General features: G+C 38.5%; 5 protein-coding genes across 5 annotated transcripts in view; 4 read left to right on the forward strand and 1 right to left on the reverse strand.

Moving 5' to 3' along the window:
- The window catches only part of aox5 (aldehyde oxidase 5), a gene marked incomplete at its 5' end in the record, with an annotated part of 52,330 nt that overhangs the window by 1,780 nt on the left and 34,357 nt on the right, over positions 1-16,193 (reverse strand). The window contains 15 exons of the mRNA XM_081384821.1: positions 318-383; positions 630-744; positions 887-939; positions 1,043-1,117; positions 1,202-1,330; positions 1,427-1,522; positions 1,671-1,901; positions 2,135-2,326; positions 2,513-2,599; positions 2,685-2,772; positions 2,936-3,069; positions 3,311-3,435; positions 3,572-3,668; positions 3,789-3,911; positions 4,076-4,202. Coding sequence (XP_081240947.1) covers positions 318-383; positions 630-744; positions 887-939; positions 1,043-1,117; positions 1,202-1,330; positions 1,427-1,522; positions 1,671-1,901; positions 2,135-2,326; positions 2,513-2,599; positions 2,685-2,772; positions 2,936-3,069; positions 3,311-3,435; positions 3,572-3,668; positions 3,789-3,911; positions 4,076-4,202 — 1,738 coding nt within the window. The remainder of the gene's footprint in view (positions 1-317; positions 384-629; positions 745-886; positions 940-1,042; positions 1,118-1,201; positions 1,331-1,426; positions 1,523-1,670; positions 1,902-2,134; positions 2,327-2,512; positions 2,600-2,684; positions 2,773-2,935; positions 3,070-3,310; positions 3,436-3,571; positions 3,669-3,788; positions 3,912-4,075; positions 4,203-16,193) is intronic.
- LOC308701570 (hatching enzyme 1.2-like) lies at positions 4,914-5,558 on the forward strand (the record flags this gene model as incomplete). Its single annotated transcript, XM_081383926.1, has 2 exons — positions 4,914-5,077; positions 5,168-5,558. 2 exons carry the CDS (start codon positions 4,914-4,916, stop codon positions 5,556-5,558), a joined length of 555 nt encoding a protein of 184 aa, XP_081240052.1.
- Positions 7,600-8,760, forward strand: LOC308701698 (hatching enzyme 1.2-like; the record flags this gene model as incomplete). The annotated part of the gene is made up of 5 exons (XM_081384099.1): positions 7,600-7,668; positions 7,758-7,830; positions 7,941-8,081; positions 8,162-8,279; positions 8,370-8,760. 5 exons carry the CDS (start codon positions 7,600-7,602, stop codon positions 8,758-8,760), a joined length of 792 nt encoding a protein of 263 aa, XP_081240225.1.
- Positions 10,800-11,960, forward strand: LOC308701696 (hatching enzyme 1.2-like; the record flags this gene model as incomplete). Its single annotated transcript, XM_081384097.1, has 5 exons — positions 10,800-10,868; positions 10,958-11,030; positions 11,141-11,281; positions 11,362-11,479; positions 11,570-11,960. The coding sequence occupies 5 exons, from the start codon at positions 10,800-10,802 to the stop codon at positions 11,958-11,960; spliced, it is 792 nt and encodes a 263-aa protein (XP_081240223.1).
- Positions 14,002-15,162, forward strand: LOC308701697 (hatching enzyme 1.2-like; the record flags this gene model as incomplete). Its single annotated transcript, XM_081384098.1, has 5 exons — positions 14,002-14,070; positions 14,160-14,232; positions 14,343-14,483; positions 14,564-14,681; positions 14,772-15,162. The coding sequence occupies 5 exons, from the start codon at positions 14,002-14,004 to the stop codon at positions 15,160-15,162; spliced, it is 792 nt and encodes a 263-aa protein (XP_081240224.1).

Genomic DNA, 16,193 nt, shown 5'->3' on the forward strand with positions numbered 1-16,193 from the left:
CTATTAATTGTCATTTAAGTGAAATTACTTAAATATACAAGCTTTATAAAAATGATCATTCTAGAAGAAAATTTTTTTTTTATTTTGCATCTGAACTCTTCATATATATATGTGTGTGTGTGTTGATAGATAGATAGGTGTGTGTGTGTATATATATATATATATATATATATATATATATATATATATATATATATATATATACTTACTTACATGCATACATACATACACACACACACACACACACACACACACACACACACACACACACACACACACACACACACATTTAAAATGCAGTAACATATCTTTCGTACCTGTCCAACATCCAGAGCAGGATTTATGCTCCGACCGACATCCATCACAATATCAGTCCTAATGTTCTGTAAAATATCATTTCACAGCCCACAAAATTTTGATATTCAAATTGTGAATGTACGCACACATAACCTGATAAATTGCAGCATTAGAATCTAGGCCAATGACATATAAATAACTGCTTATGAATCTTTAATAAAACATGTATCATAATTAAACATGTATCACAATGCATTCCATAGCCAAATTATATTAGTTTTTTAATGAATTATTTGATTTTATAAATATAGATGAATAAAAAAGACAAGCACCTTGTGATCTCCTGTCAAGCAGTCAATTTCCACCTCTGAGCAACAGGCACCGAAAGTAAAGTAATAGTATGCGCTGCCCTTACTCTTCTCCCAGTCAACACTGGTGTGTGGGCCCCTGTTATAAGTATATAATTTATTTTATATTTATACATTTAATCAACTATCAAAATATCACAAACAAATATTTTGTTGGATGCTTAAACGTTTTACCATGCTGCTACATCATGGTACATGATGCTACATCATCGAACACTTACATGAAGAAACCTGTTGCTGACAAACTGATCTTCTGGCAATATGCTTCCACCACCTGGAAACATAGTAGGTAAGTGATTCTCCTTTGGCACTCACTGTAACATCTTTAATTCACTTTGTATTATACGATTGAGTATTTGGATATCACTCTTACTAACCAGTTGGTGCCAGGTGTATTGGGTATGTTTCTTAATGAGTGGCTCCAGACGTCTCATTAGTTTCTCACAACCATTCTACATGCAAAATATTACAATTTCAGTTGTGAAAAAAAAAAAAAAGTAATGTAAATACTTGTAAATGGATGAATGTCACTATACCTTGACCGCCATCCCCACAGCATCCGTGCCAAAGGATGCAGCGGATGGTGCAGCATTCGGCACGTTTCCTGTGCAGGTCTCCTTGATGTGGATCGAAGACATTGGAACCTTCAAAATGCGACTGGCAATCTGCAATTTGTCGAAGATTGACATTATGTTGCAACTGGCGTATTTCATGTGATGTATGTATTTGGATCCATCGTTTAACACTGAGACTCATCATACCTGTATGGCTTTGGTGTTGATGCCTTGACCCATCTCGGTTCCCCCATGAGAAATGAGAACCGATCCATCTTTGTAGATGTTCACCAATGCTGCTCCCTGAAGAGAATAACAAGAAAATTTTCCAAGATTTGAAATTCTTAATAGTAGTCTTGACTAATACCAAGGTAAAACCTTTAAAGTTGTTGTGTGAAGCTTCAAACCAAAATGCACCGTTTTATGTGCAATCTCACAAGTTTTCACCCACCTGGTTATAGAAGCCCTTGGAAAATCCGATTCCAAACTTCAGTGGGACAATGGAGATCCCTCGCTTCTTCCAGTGGTTGTGGGCGTTAAACTGCTCAATGGACAGGCATCGATGGGTATAGTCAGATTTTTCTAGACACTCGTTCCAGCACCGCACCATGTCATGGGGGGAAAAGAGCTGCTTGTGGTGGGTGTAGCATTTCTCGTCCTTGTACAAGTTGATGTCTCTCACCTGTAAATTATGTTTTTTTTGAGAGTTGAGCAGAAGGCCCATCAAGTTTTTAACACACCAAAATAATCTCACTTCAGCAAATTTATGACACTTCTCAACAACTCAACAACCTCAATAACATCTTGAATCAACACTTAAACATAGTCTTTTGGTTATCAGCTCAAATTTCGAACCATTAAAACACTGTTTGACGTTTGTTCAGCCAACTTGTTCTGTTTTCATAAAGGTCCCACCTGATGTGTAGGCAAGCCACACTTGACAGCCACCTCGTGTAACACGCTTTCGATGATGGTCAAACCCTGAGGTCCACCAAAACCACGGAATGCTGTATATGAGGGTAAATAGGTCTTGCACACCAGTCCACGTCCACGTAGATGAGGGATCTTGTAACCATTATCCATGTGAAGGAGCGCTTTCTCCATGATCTGGTCGAAATTACAAAAAGTAAACAGTATGTGACTTGGGGACTGACCTACATAAGAATTCAAGGTAAACTTAGATCCATGAAAGTGTCTCTCTTTGCAAGCCTTGCTCACAGTTCCATTTCAGGATTTACTTATTTGAATTTCAATATTTCATCAGGGATTGCCTATTTATAAAAACCAACATACAAAAGAGGATTCGTCCAGAGTGCATCCTCCATTACTGTAGTATGTGATATCAGCAGCCAGGATTGTACCATCATTCATGTATCCAACCTGTAGGAAAAAGATGGGACTTAAGCTGTTGTAATGCACAGTTGTCCAGTGATTTCAAAAGTAATTGCCCATAATGCCAAATTACCTTGTACTTCCCCAAGAAAGGGGACCTGCCACTGGTGATGAGCATGTCATCTCCACGTTCTAGAACACATCGCACAGCACGGCCAGTCCTGTGGATCGATTTTGAGTGTAGTCAATACTTAGCATCAGTATTGTTCAGAAACATCTTTTCTTTAAATTTCACAAAAATAAGTAAACAATATACTTAAATATAAGCAATAAAAGCAAATACATATGCAAATGAAAAGAAGAAAGAATTTCATTTTGCCATACTTGTAAGCGGCCGTAGCAGCGATGGCAGATAATGATGCAATCTTCATGACTTTACCACCAAATCCACCTCCCAGCCTTTTCACATGACATGTGATCTTATTGGAGTCAATTCCAAGAGTGATACCCACCACTTCCTGTTGTTTAAAAAAGGAAATTATGCCAATACTGGAGTACGATTATGTAAATATATCATTGTTATTTCATATTCACAATCTCCTATTTTTAAGTTAATTTGGTTTATTTAAGCAGATTTACATCAAAATATGAATATATTTATATTGAATCATATTCATCAACGTATGTCTTTGGGGTAAAATATAAATATCTTTATATTGATTCATATTCATCAACGTATGTCATTGGGGTAATACAAACCTGAGTATAAGCTGCATGCTGACTGGCAACAAAGAGCTCCATTTCACTTGCTTCTCCCTTAGGAATTGCAATCAATCCCTGAGTTTCCATGTAGAAATGTTCCTGGCCACCCATATACAGCTCACCTGTACGATATAAAAGAATGATTATTCACATTGAATCAAGAAAAAGCCCAACTTACAGTTAAAAAAAGATTTCTATATAAAGAGATTCAAAGTTTAATCTGATTCAAATTAAGGATTCATATTTAATTGTACAAACCCTCCAGTATGTGGTCAACTTTCTCAAATGCTTCTTCGACATTTCCTCTTTCCAGTTTTCTCTTGGGGTCAAAGAAGGACTGGTGTTCTATGGCCTCCTTAATAAAAACAAAGATGTTGTGGTGATGTGATAGCAGGATAAAATATAAGTGCTGCTCCCAAACTTTCATGCAGCACTCCATTAAGTGTTTTATTAATGTAAATTTGTTTAGAAATACCTCTATAGTGAAAAAAATAGGTTGGATGTCCTGGTAATTAATGGCCACCTGCTCGGCTGCTCTCTTGGCTTGTTCTCTGGTCTCAGCCACAGTGGCACCAATAATCTGCCCCACACAGATGACCTGGAAAGGGCAAACAGACAAGACACTTCATTACAATGTACCTGAAATGCAAAAAAACAAAAACAACCCACTGTTGATGGATATTAAAGCTTGAAACATCTAATCTGAGCTAGAAATAATTTAGTATTCAGATGGATCTCTAAACCAGAGAATGTTTATAGTACCTCCTCTTCTGCAAAAAGCTCCTCTGGGTTGTTGAACCAGAGTCTTCGATTCTGACCAGGAACATCCTTGGCAGAGATGAAGGTGACCACTCCAGGCATGGCTAGAGCCACTGATGCATCTATAGAGCTGATGTGATGATAAGGTTGAGACAAGAATTTGATTCCCAAAGAAAGTGCATCCACTTGAAGAATGAATTAGTTAATAAGGCTGTCACATTTGTGAAAAAATCCTGTTCGATTTTTGAGACATAAGTGTTCATTGAATCGATTGTAAAATCGATTTTCCATGTCTAAAGACGTTTCCATTTTAAACGCCAAATATAGGCAAATCCACGGACAACTAACAGGCATTAGGACTAACGTAAAAAGGGCGCTTGAAATGCGCACAAGTCAGCAATATTCTTGATTTATTGGCGTGAAGTTTCGTGCACAATGACAAACAGGAGTGCAACATTCTTGAAAAACAGTAAGCAGAGTGGACTGCCATAACATCAATGAAAAACATTACTGCAGGCTTCAAACCAGAGCCTGTAGTTGCTGTGTGATGCGCGTTCACTGCGGGAAAAGACGGTTAAAATCAATTCCCTATTTTCGTTTTCGAAACTTGTGTGGGTTGGTACGATCGATTGTGCAATTGATTTTCGAACGTAAAGTGACAGCCCTATTAGTTAAACAAACTTCGGTACCTCCATTGATTCTACAGGGATTTGGACTTAACGTAGAGTGCACTCCCTTTAGTTAAACACATTCTAAAAACTCTTAACAACATAGTGGAGATCCCTTACATAGTGAGCAGTGAATTCTGTACGTAAATCTCCTTCATTCATTGAACATATCTATGATTCATTTAAATGCCATTTTAAACCAGTGGACCCTTTTTGCAGCCAATTCGGACAAATCAGTGATTGCGAATGCCATGTCGGTCTTTCACGCCAAAACCTGCATCCGCTTTGTGGCCAAATCATCTCAGACCGACTACATCAGTATTGAGAACAAAGATGGGTAAGAACAATCATATTATACCAACAAGAAACTTTTAACAGACCTTTAACAGATCAATATTTAGCCCCTTTATTTCCTCTCTCCTCTCAGGTGCTTCTCTTCTCTAGGTAGAACTGGTGGCAAACAGGTGGTCTCCCTCAATAGGAACGGCTGTATTTACAATGGCATCGTACAGCATGAGCTCAATCATGCCCTGGGCTTTTACCACGAGCAAACCAGGAGCGATCGTGACAAGTATGTCAGAATCAACTTTGAGAACATCTCTCCTGATATGGCTTACAACTTCCAGAAACAGAACACCAACAACCAAAACACTCCATACGACTACAGCTCCATCATGCACTATGGAAGAACTGCCTTCGCCATTCAGCCCTGGCTGGAAACCATCACTCCCATTCCTGATGCGACTGTGGAAATCGGACAGAGGCAGGGATTGTCCAAAATTGACGTTCTGAGGATTCAGAAGCTGTATGGATGCTGATGATGAGGCTTGCACACATCATTTTATATAGTTCATGTGTCTGTAGATGAATAATGTAATGAGATTATGTTTCTGTATTTTAATGGTGTTGGATTTCTGAAATGTGTGATTGTGTTGGGTTGGGAAAAATAAAGCTACACTGCAAGACAAAACTCATACTTTATTTGTGATTCAATGTCAAGTTTAAGAAAGTGCTCGATGGTAGCATTAAAGGTATCATAGTATTAAGATTCTCCTACAGCCTAATTAAAGCCACCTGGTTTAACCTTAAGAGAACTGGGCACAGTGTATGATTTATACGTTTCAACAAAACTTTTTTTTTTTTTTTTGGCAAAATGCTATAATGTAGATTTTGGAAATATTTTTGAGATTTAGTTCTGGTATAATCATATGTTCACAGCTGAAAAGGGAGTTTTCCCGTTTGATACCTCAATTTTAAAGACCTTTGTTGTGCCGAGACCCTCTTCTGGAGTCAGTCGCTCTTGCATCCTCTAGTAAAACAAATTCAACTTTCAAAGTTGCCAAAGATTGAGAAAGTCTCAAGTAGACATAAATCTGATCACCTGAAGCACAAAGTCAGCCAAAGATGCAGTTCTAGACATGGCGTGAAGTTTTGGTGCAAATAAGGGCTGCGTTCACAATGAACTTTGGTTCCAGAAAATTGTCGGGGAGCATTCTATGTGAATACAAGCCAGAGCCAGAATGCTGGAAAATTCGGCACTCATACAAGATCCTAGTAATATTACTGGGATAAATCGTGGAAAACATCAGTGTGAAAACAGCCAGAGCCGATGCCGTGTCTGGTGTGTGTTGCAGTGATGATGTTAGTTATCGTGGAACTATTTGACTGGAGGAAGAACAGTAAAAAAAATTGCATATTGACAAAGATACAAGAAAATAACAATCACTACAAACAAGAATGAAATCAAGATCAGGGATCTACTTCGTATCCATGGAGGTGACAAATGAACAAGCAGCTTAATGATACCATACACGATGTTATTGTTTGCTGGGGGATAACAAAATTATAAGAGCGGGACTTTTGAACACGTACGTTACACGACAGACGGGAACGCTCTGGCATTGTAGATGAACAAAATCACTCAATGTAAGAGCAGTTTCCAGAAAACAGTTTTCCCCCAGAATCTCTACGTAAATGAGATTCAGGACTTCTTGTCTGTGATGTTAAGATCAAAATAAAATTAGAGCAATTTTTCTGCTGTATTGCAAAGACTGATTATAACATCTGGACTGCAAAATAAAATACACAACTTCTGTAAAATCCAATCAGAAACTTTTTTTGATCAAAACTTTAAATCTCAAAGAGTTGAAATGTGACTTCTCTTTAACTAGTAGTGGTGTACAGTTTAATGTGTAAAATGCAGTAGCATTTTATGCATAGTTAAACGATTAAAAAACTAATCAGCAAGGTGGTTTTGACACTGTTTGAAATCATTTTGCTTTTCAGTAACAAAACAGTTATGTCAATTAAAAAGCACTGTAGTGCTATGAAATACTACATTTCTCCTGAAAATATTTGAGCAATTCACTGTAACTGTCCTATTTTCCCTGTTAAATCAAAAGCTTTCAGTTTAGCTATAAGCAAATTCTTTTCTATTAAATAACAATTGGTCCATCTTGCTAATATTTTTGGGGTCATTTACTAATCTCTATAGTAAATTCAGATGTTTTCACATATAAGTATTTATTTGTAATCAACCTACAGAGCACATTTAAGGTATTGTGGACCATCCCTGTACACCACTGGCTTAGGGCACGTGGTAAAGTCCAAAAGGTACAGCGTGTCCATTTTAGTGAATTAGTTAAACAAACTGAGGTATATTTTATGTTTTGGACCAACAGGCGAGGTCAGAGTTCCCTCCCTGTAGGCACACATTTTAGACTCTGGACACTAAGACCCTTCGCATAATCCTCCAGTAGACCCACCTACTCAGGTGAATATAAAGTCCAGACAGAACAGCTCACAGGCATCAAATCTCAGCACAGGAGCATCCTGAACATCTCTACACACTGAGGCAACATGGACACAAGAGCCTCCCTCTCCATTCTGCTGCTGCTTTTTGGCGTCGCCCAGGCGTCTCCTCTCATGGTAAGGGTCCTTTCTAGTCTCTCCCTTAAACGATTAACAGTCCTCAAATGAGTCGTTTTAAACATCTCTGTTTCTACCACCAGGAGCAGATGTTTGATGGTGTGTTTGTATCAGAGCCTGAACCTGTGGACATCACTACAAGGATTTTAGAAACCAACAACGGTGAAGCATCTTGTGTAGACAAAGCCAGCAATGGGTCACACTTCTAAAAAGTGATTGGGATTTATGAATATATTGCATTATTTCATCAATATATTTCTCTTGAAATACAGGATCTTCTGAGCTCTTGATTGAAGGAGATCTGCTGTTTCCCAAAACCAGAAATGCTCTCTACTGCCTCAACAACAACTGTTTCTGGAAGAAAAACTCTAACAACATAGTGGAGGTCCCTTACATAGTGAGCAGTGAATTCTGTACGTAAATCTCCTTCATTCATTGAACATATCTATGATTCATTTAAATGCCATTTTAAACCAGTGGACCCTTTTTGCAGCCAATTCGGACAAATCAGTGATTGCGAATGCCATGTCGGTCTTTCACGCCAAAACCTGCATCCGCTTTGTGGCCAAATCATCTCAGACCGACTACATCAGTATTGAGAACAAAGATGGGTAAGAACAATCATATTATACCAACAAGAAACTTTTAACAGACCTTTAACAGATCAATATTTAGCCCCTTTATTTCCTCTCTCCTCTCAGGTGCTTCTCTTCTCTAGGTAAAACTGGTGGCAAACAGGTGGTCTCCCTCAATAGGAACGGCTGTATTTACAATGGCATCGTACAGCATGAGCTCAATCATGCCCTGGGCTTTTACCACGAGCAAACCAGGAGCGATCGTGACAAGTATGTCAGAATCAACTTTGAGAACATCTCTCCTGATATGGCTTACAACTTCCAGAAACAGAACACCAACAACCAAAACACTCCATACGACTACAGCTCCATCATGCACTATGGAAGAACTGCCTTCGCCATTCAGCCCTGGCTGGAAACCATCACTCCCATTCCTGATGCGACTGTGGAAATCGGACAGAGGCAGGGATTGTCCAAAATTGACGTTCTGAGGATTCAGAAGCTGTATGGATGCTGATGATGAGGCTTGCACACATCATTTTATATAGTTCATGTGTCTGTAGATGAATAATGTAATGAGATTATGTTTCTGTATTTTAATGGTGTTGGATTTCTGAAATGTGTGATTGTGTTGGGTTGGGAAAAATAAAGCTACACTGCAAGACAAAACTCATACTTTATTTGTGATTCAATGTCAAGTTTAAGAAAGTGCTCGATGGTAGCATTAAAGGTATCATAGTATTAAGTTTCTCCTACAGCCTAATTAAAGCCACCTGGTTTAACCTTAAGAGAACTGGGCACAGTGTATGATTTATACGTTTCAACAAAACTTTTTTTTTTTTTTTTGGCAAAATGCTATAATGTAGATTTTGGAAATATTTTTGAGATTTAGTTCTGGTATAATCATATGTTCACAGCTGAAAAGGGAGTTTCCCGTTTGATACCTCAATTTTAAAGACCTTTGTTGTGCCGAGACCCTCTTCTGGAGTCAGTCGCTCTTGCATCCTCTAGTAAAACAAATTCAACTTTCAAAGTTGCCAAAGATTGAGAAAGTCTCAAGTAGACATAAATCTGATCACCTGAAGCACAAAGTCAGCCAAAGATGCAGTTCTAGACATGGCGTGAAGTTTTGGTGCAAATAAGGGCTGCGTTCACAATGAACTTTGGTTCCAGAAAATTGTCGGGGAGCATTCTATGTGAATACAAGCCAGAGCCAGAATGCTGGAAAATTCGGCACTCATACAAGATCCTAGTCATATTACTGGGATAAATCGTGGAAAACATCAGTGTGAAAACAGCCAGAGCCGATGCCGTGTCGGGTGTGTGTTGCAGTGATGATGTTAGTTATCGTGGAACTATTTGACTGGAGGAAGAACAGTTAAAAAATTACATATTGACAAAGATACAAGAAAATAACAATCACTACAAACAAGAATGAAATCAAGATCAGGGATCTACTTCGTATCCATGGAGGTGACAAATGAACAAGCAGCTTAATGATACCATACACGATGTTATTGTTTGCTGGGGGATAACAAAATTATAAGAGCGGGACTTTTGAACACGTACGTTACACGACAGACAGGAACGCTCTGGCATTGTAGATGAACATAATCACTCAATGTAAGAGCAGTTTCCAGAAAACAGTTTTCCCCCAGAATCTCTACGTAAATGAGATTCAGGACTTCTTGTCTGTGATGTTAAGATCAAAATAAAATTAGAGCAATTTTTCTGCTGTATTGCAAAGACTGATTATAACATCTGGACTACAAAATAAAATACACAACTTCTGTAAAATCCAATCAGAAACTTTTTTTGATCAAAACTTTAAATCTCAAAGAGTTGAACTGTGACTTCTCTTTAACTAGTAGTGGTGTACAGTTTAATGTGTAAAATGCAGTAGCATTTTATGCATAGTTAAACGATTAAAAAACTAATCAGCAAGGTGGTTTTGACACTGTTTGAAATCATTTTGCTTTTCAGTAACAAAACAGTTATGTCAATTAAAAAAGACTGTAGTGCTATGAAATACTAAATTTCTCCTGAAAATATTTGAGCAATTCACTGTAACTGTCCTATTTTCCCTGTTAAATCAAAAGCTTTCAGTTTAGCTATAAGCAAATTCTTTTCTATTAAATAACAATTGGTCCATCTTGCTAATATTTTTGGGGTCATTTACTAATCTCTATAGTAAATTCAGATGTTTTCACATATAAGGATTTATTTGTAATCAACCTACAGAGCACATTTAAGGTATTGTGGACCATCCCTGTACACCACTGGCTTAGGGCACGTGGTAAAGTCCAAAAGGTACAGCGTGTCCATTTTAGTGAATTAGTTAAACAAACTGAGGTATATTTTATGTTTTGGACCAACAGGCGAGGTCAGAGTTCCCTCCCTGTAGGCACACATTTTAGACTCTGGACACTAAGACCCTTCGCATAATCCTCCAGTAGACCCACCTACTCAGGTGAATATAAAGTCCAGACAGAACAGCTCACAGGCATCAAATCTCAGCACAGGAGCATCCTGAACATCTCTACACACTGAGGCAACATGGACACAAGAGCCTCCCTCTCCATTCTGCTGCTGCTTTTTGGCGTCGCCCAGGCGTCTCCTCTCATGGTAAGGGTCCTTTCTAGTCTCTCCCTTAAACGATTAACAGTCCTCAAATGAGTCGTTTTAAACATCTCTGTTTCTACCACCAGGAGCAGATGTTTGATGGTGTGTTTGTATCAGAGCCTGAACCTGTGGACATCACTACAAGGATTTTAGAAACCAACAATGGTGAAGCATCTTGTGTAGACAAAGCCAGCAATGGGTCACACTTCTAAAAAGTGATTGGGATTTATGAATATATTGCATTATTTCATCAATATATTTCTCTTGAAATACAGGATCTTCTGAGCTCTTGATTGAAGGAGATCTGCTGTTTCCCAAAACCAGAAATGCTCTCTACTGCCTCAACAACAACTGTTTCTGGAAGAAAAACTCTAACAACATAGTGGAGGTCCCTTACATAGTGAGCAGTGAATTCTGTACGTAAATCTCCTTCATTCATTGAACATATCTATGATTCATTTAAATGCCATTTTAAACCAGTGGACCCTTTTTGCAGCCAATTCGGACAAATCAGTGATTGCGAATGCCATGTCGGTCTTTCACGCCAAAACCTGCATCCGCTTTGTGGCCAAATCATCTCAGACCGACTACATCAGTATTGAGAACAAAGATGGGTAAGAACAATCATATTATACCAACAAGAAACTTTTAACAGACCTTTAACAGATCAATATTTAGCCCCTTTATTTCCTCTCTCCTCTCAGGTGCTTCTCTTCTCTAGGTAAAACTGGTGGCAAACAGGTGGTCTCCCTCAATAGGAACGGCTGTATTTACAATGGCATCGTACAGCATGAGCTCAATCATGCCCTGGGCTTTTACCACGAGCAAACCAGGAGCGATCGTGACAAGTATGTCAGAATCAACTTTGAGAACATCTCTCCTGATATGGCTTACAACTTCCAGAAACAGAACACCAACAACCAAAACACTCCATACGACTACAGCTCCATCATGCACTATGGAAGAACTGCCTTCGCCATTCAGCCCTGGCTGGAAACCATCACTCCCATTCCTGATGCGACTGTGGAAATCGGACAGAGGCAGGGATTGTCCAAAATTGACGTTCTGAGGATTCAGAAGCTGTATGGATGCTGATGATGAGGCTTGCACACATCATTTTATATAGTTCATGTGTCTGTAGATGAATAATGTAATGAGATTATGTTTCTGTATTTTAATGGTGTTGGATTTCTGAAATGTGTGATTGTGTTGGGTTGGGAAAAATAAAGCTACACTGCAAGACAAAACTCATACTTTATTTGTGATTCAATGTCAAGTTTAAGAAAGTGCTCGATGGTAGCATTAAAGGTATCATAGTATTAAGTTTCTCCTACAGCCTAATTAAAGCCACCTGGTTTAACCTTAAGAGAACTGGGCACAGTGTATGATTTATACGTTTCAACAAAACTTTTTTTTTTTTTTTGGCAAAATGCTATAATGTAGATTTTGGAAATATTTTTGAGATTTAGTTCTGGTATAATCATATGTTCACAGCTGAAAAGGGAGTTTTCCCGTTTGATACCTCAATTTTAAAGACCTTTGTTGTGCCGAGACCCTCTTCTGGAGTCAGTCGCTCTTGCATCCTCTAGTAAAACAAATTCAACTTTCAAAGTTGCCAAAGATTGAGAAAGTCTCAAGTAGACATAAATCTGATCACCTGAAGCACAAAGTCAGCCAAAGATGCAGTTCTAGACATGGCGTGAAGTTTTGGTGCAAATAAGGGCTGCGTTCACAATGAAGTTTGGTTCCAGAAAATTGTCTGGGAGCATTCTATGTGAATACAAGCCAGAGCCAGAATGCTGGAAAAAATCCGGCACTCATACAAGATCCTAGTAAAATTACTGGGATAAATCGTGGAAAACATCACTGTGAAAACAGCCAGAGCCGATGCCGTGTCTGGTGTGTGTTGCAGTGATGATGTTAGTTATCGTGGAACTATTTGACTGGAGGAAGAACAGTTAAAAAATTACATATTGACAAAGATACAAGAAAATAACAATCACTACAAACAAGAATGAAATCAAGATCAGGGATCTACTTCGTATCCATGGAGGTGACAAATGAACAAGCAGCTTAATGATACCATACACGATGTTATTGTTTGCTGGGGGATAACAAAATTATAAGAGCGGGACTTTTGAACACGTACGTTACACGACAGACGGGAACGCTCTGGCATTGTAGATGAACAAAATCACTCAATGTAAGAGCAGTTTCCAGAAAACAGTTTTCCCCCAGAATCTCTACGTAAATGAGATTCAGGACTTCTTGTCTGTGATGTTAAGATCAAAATAAAATTAGAGCAATTTTTCTGCTGTATTGCAAAGACTGATTATAACATCTGGACTGCAAAATAAAATACACAACTTCTGTAAAATCCAATCAGAAACTTTTTTTGATCAAAACTTTAAATCTCAAAGAGTTGAAATGTGACTTCTCTTTAACTAGTAGTGGTGTACAGTTTAATGTGTAAAATGCAGTAGCATTTTATGCATAGTTAAACGATTAAAAAACTAATCAGCAAGGTGGTTTTGACACTGTTTGAAATCATTTTGCTTTTCAGTAACAAAACAGTTATGTCAATTAAAAAGCACTGTAGTGCTATGAAATACTACATTTCTCCTGAAAATATTTGAGCAATTCACTGTAACTGTCCTATTTTCCCTGTTAAATCAAAAGCTTTCAGTTTAGCTATAAGCAAATTCTTTTCTATTAAATAACAATTGGTCCATCTTGCTAATATTTTTGGGGTCATTTACTAATCTCTATAGTAAATTCAGATGTTTTCACATATAAGTATTTATTTGTAATCAACCTACAGAGCACATTTAAGGTATTGTGGACCATCCCTGTACACCACTGGCTTAGGGCACGTGGTAAAGTCCAAAAGGTACAGCGTGTCCATTTTAGTGAATTAGTTAAACAAACTGAGGTATATTTTATGTTTTGGACCAACAGGCGAGGTCAGAGTTCCCTCCCTGTAGGCACACATTTTAGACTCTGGACACTAAGACCCTTCGCATAATCCTCCAGTAGACCCACCTACTCAGGTGAATATAAAGTCCAGACAGAACAGCTCACAGGCATCAAATCTCAGCACAGGAGCATCCTGAACATCTCTACACACTGAGGCAACATGGACACAAGAGCCTCCCTCTCCATTCTGCTGCTGCTTTTTGGCGTCGCCCAGGCGTCTCCTCTCATGGTAAGGGTCCTTTCTAGTCTCTCCCTTAAACGATTAACAGTCCTCAAATGAGTCGTTTTAAACATCTCTGTTTCTACCACCAGGAGCAGATGTTTGATGGTGTGTTTGTATCAGAGCCTGAACCTGTGGACATCACTACAAGGATTTTAGAAACCAACAACGGTGAAGCATCTTGTGTAGACAAAGCCAGCAATGGGTCACACTTCTAAAAAGTGATTGGGATTTATGAATATATTGCATTATTTCATCAATATATTTCTCTTGAAATACAGGATCTTCTGAGCTCTTGATTGAAGGAGATCTGCTGTTTCCAAAAACCAGAAATGCTCTCTACTGCCTCAACAACAACTGTTTCTGGAAGAAAAACTCTAACAACATAGTGGAGGTCCCTTACATAGTGAGCAGTGAATTCTGTACGTAAATCTCCTTCATTCATTGAACATATCTATGATTCATTTAAATGCCATTTTAAACCAGTGGACCCTTTTTGCAGCCAATTCGGACAAATCAGTGATTGCGAATGCCATGTCGGTCTTTCACGCCAAAACCTGCATCCGCTTTGTGGCCAAATCATCTCAGACCGACTACATCAGTATTGAGAACAAAGATGGGTAAGAACAATCATATTATACCAACAAGAAACTTTTAACAGACCTTTAACAGATCAATATTTAGCCCCTTTATTTCCTCTCTCCTCTCAGGTGCTTCTCTTCTCTAGGTAGAACTGGTGGCAAACAGGTGGTCTCCCTCAATAGGAACGGCTGTATTTACAATGGCATCGTACAGCATGAGCTCAATCATGCCCTGGGCTTTTACCACGAGCAAACCAGGAGCGATCGTGACAAGTATGTCAGAATCAACTTTGAGAACATCTCTCCTGATATGGCTTACAACTTCCAGAAACAGAACACCAACAACCAAAACACTCCATACGACTACAGCTCCATCATGCACTATGGAAGAACTGCCTTCGCCATTCAGCCCTGGCTGGAAACCATCACTCCCATTCCTGATGCGACTGTGGAAATCGGACAGAGGCAGGGATTGTCCAAAATTGACGTTCTGAGGATTCAGAAGCTGTATGGATGCTGATGATGAGGCTTGCACACATCATTTTATATAGTTCATGTGTCTGTAGATGAATAATGTAATGAGATTATGTTTCTGTATTTTAATGGTGTTGGATTTCTGAAATGTGTGATTGTGTTGGGTTGGGAAAAATAAAGCTACACTGCAAGACAAAACTCATACTTTATTTGTGATTCAATGTCAAGTTTAAGAAAGTGCTCGATGGTAGCATTAAAGGTATCATAGTATTAAGATTCTCCTACAGCCTAATTAAAGCCACCTGGTTTAACCTTAAGAGAACTGGGCACAGTGTATGATTTATACGTTTCAACAAAACTTTTTTTTTTTTTTTTGGCAAAATGCTATAATGTAGATTTTGGAAATATTTTTGAGATTTAGTTCTGGTATAATCATATGTTCACAGCTGAAAAGGGAGTTTTCCCGTTTGATACCTCAATTTTAAAGACCTTTGTTGTGCCGAGACCCTCTTCTGGAGTCAGTCGCTCTTGCATCCTCTAGTAAAACAAATTCAACTTTCAAAGTTGCCAAAGATTGAGAAAGTCTCAAGTAGACATAAATCTGATCACCTGAAGCACAAAGTCAGCCAAAGATGCAGTTCTAGACATGGCGTGAAGTTTTGGTGCAAATAAGGGCTGCGTTCACAATGAACTTTGGTTCCAGAAAATTGTCGGGGAGCATTCTATGTGAATACAAGCCAGAGCCAGAATGCTGGAAAATTCGGCACTCATACAAGATCCTAGTAATATTACTGGGATAAATCGTGGAAAACATCAGTGTGAAAACAGCCAGAGCCGATGCCGTGTCTGGTGTGTGTTGCAGTGATGATGTTAGTTATCGTGGAACTATTTGACTGGAGGAAGAACAGTAAAAAAAATTGCATATTGACAAAGATACAAGAAAATAACAATCACTACAAACAAGAATGAAATCAAGATCAGGGATCTACTTCGTATCCATGGAGGTGACAAATGAACAAGCAGCTTAATGATACCATACACGATGTTATTGTTTGCTGGGGGATAACAAAATTATAA

Source organism: Scardinius erythrophthalmus, assembly GCF_964197995.2.
Source record: "Scardinius erythrophthalmus genome assembly, chromosome: 14".
NCBI classification, from domain to species: domain Eukaryota; kingdom Metazoa; phylum Chordata; class Actinopteri; order Cypriniformes; family Leuciscidae; genus Scardinius; species Scardinius erythrophthalmus.